Source organism: Microcaecilia unicolor, chromosome 6, assembly GCF_901765095.1.
Source record: "Microcaecilia unicolor chromosome 6, aMicUni1.1, whole genome shotgun sequence".
In the NCBI taxonomy this organism is placed as follows: domain Eukaryota; kingdom Metazoa; phylum Chordata; class Amphibia; order Gymnophiona; family Siphonopidae; genus Microcaecilia; species Microcaecilia unicolor.
In genome coordinates this window covers 314,415,718-314,432,541 of record NC_044036.1, presented here as the reverse complement: position 1 = coordinate 314,432,541, position 16,824 = coordinate 314,415,718, and the positions used below count along the sequence as shown (strand labels likewise).

The following is a 16,824-nucleotide window of genomic DNA, read 5'->3' as shown; positions in this document are numbered from 1 at the left end:
CCGCCCCAGCCCCCAACTTAACTTACCCCCCCTTTTCAGCCCCCGAGTTTCTGAGGTCCCAACCCCAGCCACATCTGTATCCTCAGTTTTCTTCAGCTGCTTTCCTTCCAGCCGCCCTGCATTTAAAAAGTCGCATTGGCGGCAGCAGCAGTGAAAAAGCAGGCTTGCCTCTAGCCTTTAAGCCTTCCCTTCTTTCTCAGCGTGCACTGTGCCGCCTTCGCGGAAACCGAAAACAGGAAATTGCATCAGTGCACGCTGAGAGAGAAGGGGAAGGCTTAAAGGCTAGAAGCGAGCCTGCTTTTTCGCTGCCGCCGCTGCCACCGCTGCAACTTTTTAAACACAGGGCGGCTGGAAGGAATGCAGCTGAGCGACAATATGGCAGGGAGCGACAGGAAGCACGAGGCCCTGTGCGACCGCTCCTGTCGCTCTTGCCTAAGACCGGCCCTGAATTCGCAAACAAACCTTTTCTGGAGACAGGAAGGTGGTAGAACTAGAGGACATGAATTGAGGTTGAAGGGGGGCAGACTCAGGACTAATGTCAGGAAGCATTTTTTTTTTCATGGAAAGGGTGGTAGATACTTGGAATGCCCTCGCACACGGGAGGTGGTGGAGATGAAAACGGTAATGGAATTCAAACATGCTTGGGATAAACACAAAGCAATCCCGTTTAGAAAGAATGGATCTATGGAATCTTAGCAGAGATTGGGTGGTGACACTGGTAATTGGAAAGCGAAACCAGTGCTGGGTAGACTTCTACGGTCTATGCCCTGAGAATGGCAAGGACAAATCAAACTCGGGTATAAAGTATCACATACCATGTAAAATGAGGTTATCTTGTTGGGCAGACTGGATGGACCATACCGGTCTTTATCTGCGGTCATTTTTCTATGTTACTATGTTACTCTTTAGGGTTCTACATGGAATGTTGCTACTAATTGGGATTCCGGAATCTTGCAACTCTTTAGGATTCCAGAATCTTCAAGAACTTTTAGTACAGGAACAGTGCTATTCAGACTTCTACGGTCTGTGCCCTGCGAAAGGCAAGGACAAATCAAACTCGGGTATAAAGTATCACATACCATGTAAAATGAGTTTATCTTGTTGGGCAGACTGGATGGACCGTACAGGTCTTTATCTGCCGTCATTTACTATGTTACTATGTTACATATAGATATTATATAAGGTATTGTGCAATATATCCATGTTATGTCGTGTTGTTAAATACAGTATAGAGCTCTAACAGTAATCTGTCTCCTAGAACTCACAGGCTCTACATACTTTTTCACTTTAACCTTCGGAGAAGGATAAACGGACGAATTATTGGGAGACCAAGAAAGAGACAAAAGGCTGCAGGGGTTTGGTACACTTTTCATTCCTGTGCAAAATGTATTTGTATACACCTTAAGATAGTAAAACTAATAAAAGTTTTAGGAGCAGCATCAGAGGCACGTAAGCTAGACTTAGATCGAAAGAATGATATAATACCTTAACATTCCGAAGGTAGGCGGTCTTTGGGATGGAGGGGGCGGGGATTCCTTAAAGCTCGCGCCTTATCTGGATAGTTTATAAGGTGCCACCTGCCTCTGTCATTATTGCTGCCACTCTGCGAGCTTGATTCTAGCGTGCCTTACTTCACTGATTGCTTCCCCGCTGTAGCCGCCAGGTGTCAGCAGAGAGCGCGTAGTAATCGAGAGTCCCGGGACACCGACTTCTCCCAGAGCAGGAACAGCTAAGTACCTGGTGTGAGATCTGGTCCGTTCCCTAGCCATGGATGGCCAGCACTTTCCAGAGGGGGACCTGCAGAAAGGAACCACCCAAGTTCTACTTTACGGGGAGGTCACTCAGGTCCCCGGACCTTCGGGTCGTTATGCGCTGACTCTGACCCCCACTGAGCTGCACCTGCAGCAGATCCAGCCGGCTCCCGAGAGCCGAGGCTACGTCCTGAGCCTGGCGGACTGCATAGGCTGCTGCTCCTTCAAGGGCAAGGATCCCACTGACCTAGGGGCTTATTTTTCTGTTTTCTGCTATCCTGTAAAGAAAAAGTGGTGGAGATCGCGGGCAGCCCGGCAGCGAGAAGCAAAGACTTTCCGGCTGGAGCCGTGCAGGGACCTGGAGGAAAATCTGAAAACGGCCGAAAGATGGGCTACGAAAATCCGGGAGCTGTCGGCCCAGAGGTTACCGGAGGAGAAAGGTACAGTAAACCCCAGTCACACTAGCAGGCTGTAGCCAGCAGTGACCCGCCTGAGCACTAGGCGCTTCCTTACCTTGAATTGCAGCTCCTGGGTGTAGGTGGCAGGTGAAGCTGCAGTTTCAGGTCTGAAAATAATCTGATTCTAGAGTTTCCTTGTCAAGGAAGACTAACTCTGAAAATACTTGTCCTGAGACGTCTGCATCTTGTGATGCAGCACGACCACATTAACTTTATTTTTAAACTTAATCACAGGCTTAATCAAAGCCACTTGAAATGTGGTACGTCATAATTTAAAGCTAAAACAGTGTATATAAAATTAGAAAGCATAACATACACGAAATCCATAGGGGCTGTATATATGGATTTTATGGGGGGGGGGGGGCTACTGTTTTAGGAAGCCTCAGCCCTTAAAAGTGAGGGGTGGTACTTAGCAGCCAATGTAGTACAAGGTATTTGCTTGTTTGGATACTGGAAAATTGAATTACTGAGTCTCACCCACTAGAAAAGCAAAGAGAGAAAGCTAGAAGCAGAACAGAAGCAGCAGTGAGGAGGTTTAACAAATTAAAGTGCTTATCTTCAGGGAGATCAGTTAAAAAAAAAGATCCTGGTTCAAGTTAAGCATTGATGCTACAGGGAAAAAAGGGTTTAGACACTGGAAGCTGGTTAAATAGATCGTTTACCTGTCCAGGTAATATTGCAACAAATTAAGATTCCGGTCTGTTAATGTATATAAGAAAAATAGGTAATGGGGAGGGAGTGCATAGTAACATAGTAGATGATGGCAGAAAACGACCACAATGGCCAATCAGTTCAGTAAGTGGCTAGGGTTGTAAGTGCAGCTGTGTGCAGGTAGTCCAGAAACCCACTTCTAGCCCCTCTTCCAGCAAGGAGGCCCGTGACCATGAGCCCCAGACCTTAAAGGGTCCCTGCAGCAGACGTCTTCATGCTGTCATGTGAAAACTGAGAGAGGGTCATACTCCTTCCCGGTAGACTTGGTAGGTCTGCAAGATCACATTAGACCCAATCTCAAATTCAGTAGCTCTTAGGTAGGGCAGTAGGTACCAAACACTTGAGGCCAGATAATGTGCTGATATTATGCAAGGCCATTGACCTGGCACCTTTTTGAACTGTTTTCTTGTCCCCATTGTAACTCTGACCCTACTACTTTTATTTATTTATGTATGTATTTATTTATTTATTTTTAAGTATCTCTGTCCAGAAGTGCTGAAGGTTTTTCCCTAAAGTTGTGTCTACAGTATGGGAAAATTGCACAAGCCATCAAGTCCAGTTTGAACTGGCAGTGTCCTTGTTGTTTGGCATGTAGACAGTGAGTTAGGTCTGGGTGTGTCCAGAGGGACCAGCTTTTCCTACATGATGAAAGCAGAAGAAAACTTTAAAAACTTTGAATTGGGAGCTCTGGGCAAGAACCCAGAGCACTGGCAAAGTAACCTGTCAGCCTTTTCCCAGACCCACCTTCTGCAGCCAGCTCAGTGTATGTGGGACACACCTTTTGGTTGCTGGGATAAACCAGGGGCCGTCTGTGACTTTCACAGTCAAATCCTCTATTTCCAAAGAAAGGAACAACAGAGTAACAACTGAGCACAATGCAATCTGCTGATATACGAGCCAGATGCACGAAGTATTTTTTCCCATGGACACAAAGGGCCTGATTCATCAAGCTTTTTTTTTTTGTTAGCTATAGACACAGGGTGGGGGAAAAAAAGGTCTTAATTTAATTCAATTTGACATTTTATAGTGCATCCAGAATCCTAGGTTGTATGTGAATTATAATATAAGCATATATAGGAGATACTTAAATCACTCTTCAAAAGACCCAGTAGAAAATCCACATTATGATACAGTCTGTTTGAATGGGCAGGTTTTTAGCTACTTTTGAGGTGTCATGTAGTTCAGTTCTTGTTTCATATTCACAAGAGGTTGTTTCAGACCAGTGCTTCTCAACCAGGCCTTAAGACACACCTAACCAATCAGGCTTTCAGGATACCCAGAATGAATAGACATGAGATAGATTTGCAGGCACTACCTCTGTTATAAATTACAAATTTATCTCATGCATATTCATCGTGGTTATCCTGAAAACCTGACTGGCTGGGTGTCTCCCAAGGACTGGGTTGAGAAGCACTGGTCTAACCAGATGGTGTTTGAAAGTCTGTATACATATTCATGACTCAGCTGATTCTCCCTAATGAGAACTGGGTCAGTCTCCACTCCCAAACTTTTCACTGAACTCTGTAAAGCATGGTTTTCAACCCAGTCCTCAGGAAACACCTGGCCAGCTGGGTTTTCAGGATATCCACAATGAATATGCATGAGACAGATGTGCATACCAAGAAGGTAGTGCATGCAAATCTATCTCATGCATATTCATTTTGGATATCCTGAAAACCTGACTGACCAGGTGGTCCATAAGAACTGGGTTGAAACCCGCTGCTGTAAAGGATTCTGCTTCCCACCCACAAAAGAGTTAACCGCACAAGGAAGCACCTGTCGTGATCTCAGGGAAGTTGAGCCCTTGGACCACAGCCGAACCCCGACTGCAGCAGACAGGTGGTCCCTTGGGCTGGCCCAAGACAGACATCAAGGCAAGATGGTCTAAGGCAGGGACTGCAGCAATGCAGGAGCTAGGCAGGAACTGAGGCAAGGCTAGGACTAAGGCAGGAACCGGAGACAAGGTGGGAACCAGAGCAGACAAGGCAAACAGGTCAGACAGGACAAGGTAAAAACTTGAACTGAACACAGCAAGGCAAGACAGGAACCAGAGCAGACAAGACAGACAAGCTAGGCAAGGCCAGGATAAGCTGGGCAGGACACAGCTAGGCAAGGCAAGACAGACAAGACAGGAACCAGATCCAGACGAGGTAAGGAAAGCAAAGCAATGGAGCTAGAACTGGAACCCAGACAGGACAAGGCAAAACAAAGAACTAGGCTAAAACTTGGTCCAGACAAGCAAGATGAGGGCAAAGCAAGAACTGGATCTGGATGGGACTGGACAAGACAATGAGCAAGACAGACAAGACTAGGACTAGTAGTGTATCAAAGGCAGGGCAGTGGGGGCAGTCCGCCCCAGGTGCAGGCAGCAAGGAGGTGCACGGACCAGTCGCACGGCTGTTGACTCTGCTGGTTCCCTGCCCCTCTGACGTTACTTCCTGTTCCAGGGCAGGGGACTGGTGGAGTTGACAGCTGTACGACTGCTCCATGCACCCCAAGGTGGTGAGGATAATACGTTTTGGGGATGAGGTGGGTGATGCACTTCGGTGGGGGGGGGGGGGGGGGGGGGGGAGCATAACGGCGACCCACCCTGGGTGACAGCCAACCTAGGTATGCCACTGACTAGGACTAGATGATAAAGGCACAGCAAGGCAAGAAGGAAAGCAGGGACCAGGCAAGACAGGACTACATGAGGCAAGAATGAGAGCCCTAAGTAAGGCAAAGTCTGGAGGCAGGGCAGGGCTGGAGCTTGGTAGGAACTCAGAGACTAGGCAGGGCTGGAACTTCAAGGCAAGGCAAAGCAAGGTTCTTCAAGGCAAGGAACTGGACCACGATAGGAGCAAGGCCCCAAGAGGAACCATTGCAATGGCATCCTAGCAGGATTCTGGATTTCCTAATCAAGGGTACAACCTCTGACATCATAGGGAAGCACCCCCAGGAGATTCCCGCCGCTAACTCCTCAAGAGAAGTGCTTCCGGCGCACGTGTGCACCTAGGGGCTGGCCTCAGGGAGCACCACATTGTCAGAGCGAGCTGCAATCTGGGGGAGCATCGGAGAGCAGCGCAGGACAAACCCTGATGCCCACATGGCATCAGGAGGTGACTCAGAGCACGAGTCACAGCAGGAGCCATGACAGCACCATCTTCTGAAATTGACTGCTAGAAGAACAATCATTGAGGCCCAGATGCTCAAAACTCAACACAGCTCCCTAATGTTCAACACTAATGACATGCAAATTTAGGTGTGATGTTAGTGCTGAGTTTTAGGGAGCTATTTCCAGTTCTGCAGGAGAATTGTACCTGGGCATGTGCTCAAGAACTGTGTACAGCTCTTGAGCATATGCCCAGGTACAGTTCTTGATGTCCACAGGTGGCTGGTTCAACTCCCACTGCTGCTGCTCCTTGTGATCTTGGGCAAGTCACTTAACCCTCCATTGCCTCAGGTGCAAAATTAGATTGTGAGCCCTCCAGGGAGAGAGAAATACCCAGTGTACCTGAATGTAACTCACCTTGAGCTACTACTGAAAAAGGCGTGAGAAAAATCCCAAACAAATAAATAAGTATAAAAATCAGGGAATACAACACCTCCATCTTTAGAATCTGAGTTTTTAATGCTATTCTAGGTTGTTTTCCTTTCTATAAATATTTACCCTCCTGTTTACTAAGCCATGCGGCAATGCCGACACAGTTAATTCAAAGTGAATGGGCTGTGTCTGCATTAGCGCACGGCAGCCGCCAGTGCGGCTTAGTAAACAGGGGGGTTAAAGAGAAGAAAAAAAGTCAGTCCTTGAGTATAATTTTTTTTGCATCACTATTGCATCTGTGCTTACTCAAGTGCCTCACGTTTTGACACAACGGTCTTTTTTTTTTTTAAGACCAACATTTATGTTGCCATTTCAAGCCTTCTGTTTTTCAACCTAAATGCAAGATTAGACCATTAGTCTTTCCTTAAGACATAAGACTCCTGATGCAGGCCATCAGGCCGAAACACAGCGTTGTGTCGAGTCATTCCTAGGGAAATATTAATAAACTGTGTTGATTTGTATCAATTATTTGTTTGGTTCCAGTTATTTGGACAAGCCTGGTTCACTTTTCCTACTCCTTTTACTTCTAATTGATGTGGACCAGAATAATAAGAATATTCACGACCGGCAGAAGGCACCATATATCCATGAGACCTAAGGATTGAATGGTTGTAAGAAGCACTTTTCCCATTTTAATGTGTCTGTGAATGCAGTTAGACTGACGATCCAGGATGTTGTTCAAAGTAACGTTAAAATCTCCAACAAGATTGGTACAGTACTGTATTCTTTAATTTTACAAGCACTAAAATAACTTGCCAGAAATAGAGAGAAAATAACACACAAGAATTATTCAAAGAAAACGTGGTATTAACCTGATTATCCCCAGTTATTATTTATCTGAATCATTATTCCACATTGATCGTCTGATTGGCTTCTTCAAACCCAAAACGGTGTATAGTCAATTTATTTCGTTGGAAACATACTTATTGTCCAATATTAGTGGAAATAATACACCTGATTTCATTTTTTTCTCTTTTAAAACCAGAAATTATTTAACAATACAAACACTTGAATCTCTAATCCAATTCCCACTGATTAAAGTAATCCCAGTTTCACAGGCTTCACTCCTTTTGAATTAATATACGAAGAGCAATCATTTCAGAGGAAAAAACTTTAGGAGTCATACCTGGAACTCTGGGAAAACAACAATCTCGATATTAATCATCTGTAATAATATTCATTTTGTTAAATTTTTTCTGGTCTATTATCATTTTCAAAATCTTAACCGTTTCCTATTCCTGTAGAACTTCATTTGCTGTATCAATTTTTCATTCTCAGAGGATTCGATTTGATTATCCATGTGCCTCACTAATAAGATTATATCTGAAGCAAAATTATTTACTACCACCGTTAGGTCCTGGAGCGCCTTCCAGATGATATTCAATGTAACCTCCACGGGAGCCAAAAACTCCAAGTTGATAGCTTTTACAGGTTTAGGAGTGGCACCACCGACACGGGTTCAGCTGTAAACGACTTCCGTTTCAGCATACACTCCTAACTCACTCCTCCACTCCTTTGGACATGGTGGTTAAATGACTCGAGAGCGATGAAGTTGTTTCCAGGTCCAAGGGCATCGACGCTCCTTCGCCGGCGCTAATCAAAGGACTCATCAACCCAATCATCTGTGGGCAGCTCGTCGCGCAGCGGTCCCACACTTGCTGCACAGGGGACAAAACGCTGGTCATCGGCGGCTGACCCCCCATTGTCCCCTTCCTCTCAGTTAAGGTAACTGCAAATGCAGAGAGGAAATTTCAAGTAAACAGAACTTCAGAGGACAGCTGGGCTGTTGAGCGTACGAGCTTCAGGTCACCATCTTTCCACTCTCCCTAGTTTGGGACACTCTTTGTCTGGTTTCTTCTCAGAGGCTTGTCTGATATGGGTAACCCTTCAGCATAGCCCTCTGAGTCATTGAAACACAGAAGCCCCTCCACCACTACAAGGTGGTGTCCCTTTGTAGGGGCAGTACTGTATTCTCTCTGATTTATCAGGTGTATCAATATTGGGTGCATATATATTCACTAGTAAAAGAGGCCCATTTCAGAGCAAATGAAACGGGCACTAGCAAGGTTTTTGTTGCCAACCCCCCTCCCCCCCCACTCCCACTCCCTCCCTGGCCAACCCCTTAGTTGTTCTGCCATTGCTCCGCCCCCAGCATCATGACGTTTGACGCGAGGGCGGGGCCTGGAGTGATTCCCCCCCCCGCCTCCCTGTCTCCCTCCCTGCCAACCCCTTCATTGTTCTGCCATTGCTCCGCCCTCGAGGGCGGGGCCCGGAGCGATTTTGGTGGCTTCACCACGAACCTTCAAACCTTTTTGAAGGAAGTCAGGGCTTGGCTTCAGTGATGTCAGTGTCCTCAGAACGTTGAGGGTGAGTTTTATTATAGTAGATGATGATAAAAAAATTTTCTGGGATCAAGCTGTAGCATGGCAATCGCCCATCAACCATTAAGATCAAAAGATTATTGTAGAATATGAATTGGAAGATTCTCTTTGAATAAAATAATAATAAAACAGCTACTCTTCCTTTTTTAGAATGGGCAGGTGCATATATTGAGTGTTTCAAGGGAGTTTCAATCCAGCATGCAGCCACTGGAGGTGTGGAACAAATTTGATGGTGGTTCCTCCTGAGGAAGATTTGTGAAATGCGGTCCTGCATTGAGGAGCCGGCATAACATGAAACAGATATGGTGGACTGTTGAGTTAGTCACCGAGCACACAGCACCTGTATTGTGATGCATACTAATGACTGGAGGTGGCGTATTTGAACAGCCAACGGAGGTTTAACGGACATACAGAGTTTGTCCATGAAGAACAGTCATCCAGCGTTTATGTGGAAATATTTTCACTGCGTCCATGCGGAAGGCGTGGCGTTTGTAGGAAAAGGACCATTTAGCTGGCAGGACTGAGTTTTGATTATTTGAGTATGATATAATGTATAAGCATGGCAAAACATCTGCACAATACGAAACAGTATAGGTATGCAGTTTAAAATGTAAAATCAACTGTATTTAAATTAAATACAGGTGTGCAAGGTGAGCGGAGGAGTGAATGTGTGAGGTTTTAATAGTAGGCAGCAGTGCTAGTGAGGTTAGCGGGCATTGCAGTACAATAAAATGTTTTTGTGATAAAGAAAAAATACTGGAGTCTTTGTGTAGTCGATATTAAAAGTGACTCTGGAATTAAAAGAGTTATCCCCTGATTAGTAATTTTGGCATATATTGAGTGAATGTATGGACTGATGACCATGTTGCAGCCTTGCAAATCTCTTCAATAGAGGCTGACTTTAAGTGGGCCACTGACGCAGCCATGGCTCTAACATTATGAGCCGTGACATGGCCCTCTAGAGTTAGCCCAACTTGGGCATAAGTAAAGGAAATGCAATCTGCTAGCCAATTGGAGATTGTGCGTTTTCTGATGGCAACTCCTCTCCTGTTGGGATCGAAACAAACAAACAACTGGGCGGACTGTCTGAAGGGCTTTGTCCGCTCCATGTAAAAGGCCAATGCTCTCTTGCAGTCCAAGGTATGCAAACTGCGTTTGCCAGGGTGGGTATGAGGACGGGGAAAGAAAGTTGGCAAGACAATTGACTGGTTCAGATGGAACTCCGACACCACCATCGGCAGGAACTTAGGGTGCGTGCGGAGGACTACTCTGTTATCATGGAACTTAATGTAAGGTGCATGAACTACCAAGGCCTGAAGCTCACTGACTCTACGAGCTGAAGTAACAGCCACCAAGAAAACGACCTTCCAGGTCAAGTACTACAGATGGCAGGAATTCAGTGGCTCAAAAGGAGATTTCATCAGCTAGGTGCGAATGACGTTGAGATCCCATGATACTGGTGGAGGTTTGACTGGGGGGGGCTTTGACGAAAGCAAGCCTCTTGTGAAGCGAACAACTAAAGGCTGTCCAGAGATAGGCTTACCCTCTACACGGTGATGAAAAGCACTAATCACACTAAGATTAACCCTTATGGAGTTGGTCTTGAGACCAGACTCTGACAAGTGTAGAAGGTATTCAAGCAGGGTCTGTGTAGGACAAGAAAGAGGGTCTAGGGCCTTGTCACACCAGATGGCAAACCTCCTCCATTTGAAAGAGTAACACCTCTTTGTGGAATCTTTCCTGGAAGCAAGCAAGACTCGGGAGACACCCTCTGAAAGACCCAAGGAGGCGAATTCTAAGCTGTCAACATCCAGGCCATGAGAGCCAGAGACTGGAGGTTGGGATGCAGAAGCAACCCCTAGTTCTGTGTGATGAGGGTTGGAAAACACTCCAATCTCCACGGTTTTTTGGAGGACAACTCCAGAAGAAGAAGGAACCAAATCTGACGTGGCCAGAAGGGAGCAATCAGAATCATGGTTCCACAGTCTTGCATGAGTTTCAGCAAAGTCTTTCCTACAAGAGGTATGGGAGGATACGCATACAGGAGGCCCGTTCCTCAATGAAGGAGAAAGGCATCTGATGCTAGTCTGTCGTGGGCCTGAAGCCTGGAACAGAACTGAGGGACTTTGTGATTGATCTGAGTGGCAAAAAGATCCACCGAGGGAATGCCCCACGCTCAGAAGATCTTGCGGACTACGTCCTGTTCAGAGACTACTCGTGAGGTTGCATTATCCTGCTCAATCTGTCGGCCAGACTGTTTATGCCTGCCAGGTAAGTGGCTTGGAGAAACATGCCATGATGAAGTGCCCAAAACCACATCTGAACTGCTTCCTGACACAGAGGACGAGATCCGGTGCCCCCCTGCTTGTTTGTGTAATACATGGCAACCTGATTGTCTGTCTGTCTGAATCAATATGATTTTGTTGGACAGCCTGTCTCTGAAAGCCTTTAGAGCATTCCAGATCGCTCGCAATTTCAGGAGATTGATCTGAAGACCTTTTTCCTGAAAGGACCAGGCTCCTTGAGTGTGAAGCCCATCCACATGAGCTCCCAACTCTAGGAGGGATGCATCTGTCGTCAGCACTTTTTGTGGTGGAGGAATTTGGAATGGATGTCCCAAGGTCAAATTGGATTGAATCGGCCACCACTGAAGGGGATTCTGAAAATCGGTGGATAGTTGGATTATATCCTCTAGACTCCCCACAGCTTGATACCACTGGAAAACTAGGGTCCATTGAGTTTATCTCATGTGTAGACATGCCATGGGAGTTACATGAACTGTGAAGGCCATGTGCCCCAGAAGTTTCAACATCTGCCGAGATGTGATCTGTTGAGATGCTCGAATCATGGACACCAGGGACAGGAGGTTGTTCGCCCTTGCCTCGGGAAGGTAAGCTCGAGCTGTCCTTGTGTTCAACAGAGCTCCAATGAATTCCAACTTTTGTACTGGGATGAGATGGGACTTGGAGTAAATGATCACGAAGCCCAGTAGCTCTAGCACCTGAATAGTCATTCGCATGGACTGTAGAGCGCCTGCCTCCGAGGTGCTCTTCACCAGCCAATCATTGAGATAAGGGAATACATGCACTCCCAGTCTGCGTAGCGACGCTGCGACTACTGCCAGGCACTTTGTGAACACTCTGGGTGCAGACGCTAGACCAAAGGGCAGTACACAGTACTGAAAGTGCTGTGTTCCTAGCCGAAATCAAAGATACCTCCTGTGAGCTGGAAGTATCAATATGTGTGTGTAAGCATAGCCAATCGTTCTGTTGAATCATGGGAAGAAGGGTGCCCAGGGAAACCATCCAGAACTTTTCTCAGACTAGAAATTTGTTCAGGGCCCTTAGATCTAGGATGGGACGCATCCCCCCCTGTTTTCTTTTGCACAAGGAAGTACCTGGAATAGAATCCCAGCCCTTCTTTCCCTGAACGGGTTTGACCACAGTGGCCTTTAGAAGGGCGGAGAGTTCCTTTGCAAGTATCTGCTTGTGCTGGGAGCTATAAGAATGAGCTCCCGGTGGGCAATTTGGAGGTTTGGATTCCAGATTGAGGATGTATCCTAACCGGACTATTTGAAGAACCCACCGGTTGGAGGTATGAGAGGCCACCTTTGGTGAAAAAACATCAACCTCCTCCCTAACGGCAAGTCGTCCGATACGGACACTTTTTTACTGAGGCTATGCTGAACTAGAGCCAGTGAAAAGCCCGTCCTTTGCTTTTGCTGGGGAGCAGAGTTGGCCTTAGACACACGCTGTTGACGAGAACGAGTGTGCTGGGGCTGAGCCTGGGCAGGCTGCTGAGAAGCAGGAGTATACCTACGCCTAGGACAGGAATAGGGAGCACTCCTCTTCCCTCCAAAATACTTCCTAGATGAGCTGTAGCAGAAGGCGTCCGGTGGGAGAGAGAATCCATAGCATCATTATGCTTCTTGATCTGATCAACCAGATCCTCTACTTTTTCATCAAAAAGATTATCCCCCCAGCAAGGAACATCCGCCATTCGCTGCTGGACAGAATGATCCAGGTCAGAGACACGCAGCCATGAGAGTCTGCGCATCAGTATACCCTGAGCAGCGATCCTGGATGCTACATCAAAAGTGTTGAATGTACCCCTGGCCAGGAGCTTTCGACACGCCTTCTGCTGCCTAACCACCTGGTGAAAAGGCGTGGCCAGCTCCGTAGGAAGTGCATCCACCAAGCCCGACAGTTGTTGTATCGAGTCCCGCAAGTGCACACTCGTGAAGAGCTGGTAAGATTGAATCTTGGCGGCGAGCATAGCGGCCTGGTACGTCTTCCTCCCAAAAGAGTCAAGAGTCCTAGCTTCTCTGCCTGGGGGCGCTGAAGCATAGTCTCTAGTACTCCTAGCTCTCTTGAAAGTGGAATCCACCACCATGGAATTGTGGGGTAATTGGGACCTAATCAATCCAGGTTCACCGTGGATCCGATATTGGGCTTCAGCTTTCTTGGGGACCACAGGGCCAGACAGAGGGGCAGACCAGTTTCGCATAAGGACTTCCTTCAGTACCTTATGCAGAGGGACTGTCACAGCGTCTTTAGGTGGAGAATAATAATCCAGAACCTCGAGCATCTCAGTCCTGGGCTCATCCTCAGTCTCCACAGGGAAGGGAATAGCTGTATCCATTTCCCGGACAAAAGAGGAAAAAGACAGACTCTCGGGTGGAGATAGTCTTCTTTCAAGCGGAGGGGAAGGGTCAGAAGGAATCCCAAAGGACTCATCAGAAGATAAGTACCTGGGATCTTCCTCTGACTCCCACGAGCACTCCTGCTCAGTCTTGGATACAACCTGTGTCAAGGTACTCACACTGGACCTGCTTCGATGCCGAGGAACGATGTCCTCTGTGGCGATGTCGAGAAGTCGACGCACGATCCGACTGTGGCGAAGCTCCCTCCACCGATGTCGAAGGGGAGTCGACCTGGGTGGCAGCTGATGCCAATGCCACAGGCAGCACCGCAGTCAGAGACCTCACCACAGAAGGAGGGCCAGACACCGCTGCAGCAGATGGTACAGTAGGTGCAAGCACCCCCGACACCGAAGCTGAAGCTCTGGAAACAAGGCCCGGATTCGCTCGTCGAGAGCCGCCACTGAAGGCTGCGGGGCCGGTGGAATCGGCAGTGTCAGAAACCATGGAGGCTCGGGAGCAGGTACCGGGCTGCTAGGAGACCACCGCATCAGCACCTCCTGTATCGAGGGGGGGGGGGGCGCTCCTCTCAGCACCGACGCTTCTCGGGTGCTGATTCTCTTGACGCCCCAGAGCTTCCGGTACCATGTGTCGAAGGAGAACGATGACGGTGCTTCTTTGCCTTCGCTCAACGCCAGTCATCGAGACTCCTCGGTACCGATGAGGAGGACGTGGAATCCTCACATCTCCTCGGGGCCGGGTCCGACAAAGGTCAGTCCCGGGGGGCCTGCATAACAGGAGGCCTTGAGGCAGGTGGAGACCCACTCAACGCCTCACTGCTCCCAGCGCGAGTTGATCTCTCAGCAGCCATTACCTTAGCTCCCGACGTCAATGCTCCTCTCGATGCCACCAACCTCGGTACCGATGTCGACATTGAGGGACTGGACCAGGCCCCAAAAGTTTCTCTCGCTGGACCTCTCGAGACACTGAGTCCGTTTCTTCATATGAAGACACAGACTACAAGCGGCTGGGCTGTGGTTGGGCCCAAGGCACTGAATACACCAGGCGTGGGTATCGGTACCTGAGATGGTCCGGTTGCACCGAATACAACGCTTGAAGCCGCTGGGTATCTTCGATGACATGGAAGCAAAAACGGCTTTGTCAAAATCAAGCGACGTGATTGTGCCAAAAAAGAAAGGAGCACAAAAGGGGAAAGGCTGGCTGCATCAAAAAAGAAAGGACTTAAAAAGGGGAATAAAAGCAAAAGAAAGTACGGGAATATATATATATATATATATATATATATATATATATATTTTTTTTTTTAATATAATTTTTTTTTTACAAAGTTCTTCCTGTGCCTGAGAGAGGAGCGAGCAGAAAACTGAACCACACCTCACCGCGGAGAACAAAGAACTAAGGAACCACGCTCGCGGCGGGCAGGCGGCCGGGAAGTCGTTCGCGCTTCTCGCGCGACGGATCTCTCTAGAAAACTTTGTTTTATTTTGCTTGCAAAATTTTCCGATTCCTGGGCCACGGCGGATGTCGACCCACATGTGAGAACAAGCAACCTGCTTGTCCTCAGACAATTCAGAAGTCTGCAGGTGGGCTGGAGATGATCTGGCTGGATGCCCAGTAGGGACAAAGAAAGTACTTCCATATAATAAATATAAACCCCTTTGATTGTACCACAGAAAGATAGTATATCAAACCCCATTACCCACCATTAGGGATCTTTTGCACAACAGTGCACAGAACTTGCCATCTGATCCACTGGCTGGCCCACGTGTATTTTCTAGCATGTAAAGCTGCAAAATGCCCCTTAAGCTGTAAGAAGCTGTAGGGAAGGGAGTGTTTAGTATTACAGATTTACCCTTCTTTGCATATTGTTGCAATGTAGCATCTGGGCTTTAGAGGTGGAAAGGAGGGGGAGGGATGGTTCCTGTCTCTGTTCTACAGCAGGTGTCTGCTCCTAACTGATAAGGGTCCCCTAAAGGGCGGAGTCCAACAACACATCCCAGAATAAATGGGACAGTTCAAAAGGTTGAGGGGAGGAGTCCACTTAACCTGTTTTCAAAAGGAAGGAACTGTGGAAACATTCACATTTTATCTGAGACAGCTGGTTTCTATGTCCCCAGCTGGTGATAAATGATACTTCTGTCTTTAAAGAGCATGTGTGGGAGCATCTGTCCTGTGGCATCAGGTCACACGGACTCTTCTGGATGTTCCAGTTCAAATACCTGAAACGTTCACTACAATTTACAAAGAGTTCCAATCTGACTTTTGCAGGATGATGGCATGTCATAATCTTTACTAGGTTAGCCCTGCTTTTACCACCCATATTTAATAATCCTCAGCTTAAGGTTCAACTTTTCTGCAGTGTTCTGGTTTTGCTTATGCTCTGTTTGTAATTCTGAATACATTAATTATCCCTGTACTGCTGTGTGTCTATTCCTGAGTAACAAATTCTGAAAGCGCCAGACCACCCCTCATTCCATAACACTTAGATTGTGAGCCCGATGGGGTCCTGTTTTCCCCTTTATTTTATCAGGCTTTTTCAAGGGAATATACCGTGTGCTCTATATTCGTTATTGCGCAGCATATTTCTGCTCTGACATTTACGCACACCAATGGCAGCTTGAGCTAGTATTCTATAAGAACACATGGAAATGTGGTACCTGAAGCGTGGTGCCTATTTGTACAATTGCCCCCAGAAGGGTTCAGGGCAAGATTATTCCTATAAAGGGCACTTCGGCTGAATGCCTTTTATAGAATAGGGCCTAGCACCAATTCCCACACTCAAATTTGAGTGCTAGTATTTACGCCAGCTGAAACATGGTGTAAATCTGACGCCCAACTCACGGCATTTGGATATGGAATTGGCGTTATTCTGTAACGCAGCATGCAAATTTTCAGAATGCCTCTGACCCACCTACAGACATGCCTCCTTGTGATTTGTGCGCAATGGGATTTAGGTGCCAATTAACTTCAATAATTGATAACATCAATTGATAGTTAATGGTTTGTTAAGCAATTTGTCCACATATCTTGGATCCAATATTGGTGCAAGATATACTGTGGTCTCCCTTTAGTTTAGCTGATATGACCCATTTCAACTATGGGGCTGGGGAAGGAGATGGTGCCTTGTGCTACGGTATTTTCCCCAAAACACTGGCAACTTAACCCCCCCCCCCCTAAAAAAAAAAGGGATTTATTTATTTATTTATTTATTACATTTGTATCCCACATTTTCCCGCATAGCAGTAGGCTCAATGTGGCTTACAGGTTCTGGAGAGGAGAG

General features: G+C 47.1%; 1 protein-coding gene across 1 annotated transcript in view; it reads left to right on the top strand.

Annotated features, from left to right (window-relative positions):
• The first annotated feature begins 1,605 nt into the window (after positions 1–1,605).
• Positions 1,606–16,824, top strand: part of SPHK1 (sphingosine kinase 1) — a 57,961-nt gene continuing 42,742 nt past the window's right edge. Inside the window, exon 1 of the mRNA XM_030208197.1 lies at positions 1,606–2,191. Coding sequence (XP_030064057.1) covers positions 1,768–2,191 — 424 coding nt within the window. The 5' untranslated portion in view covers positions 1,606–1,767. The remainder of the gene's footprint in view (positions 2,192–16,824) is intronic.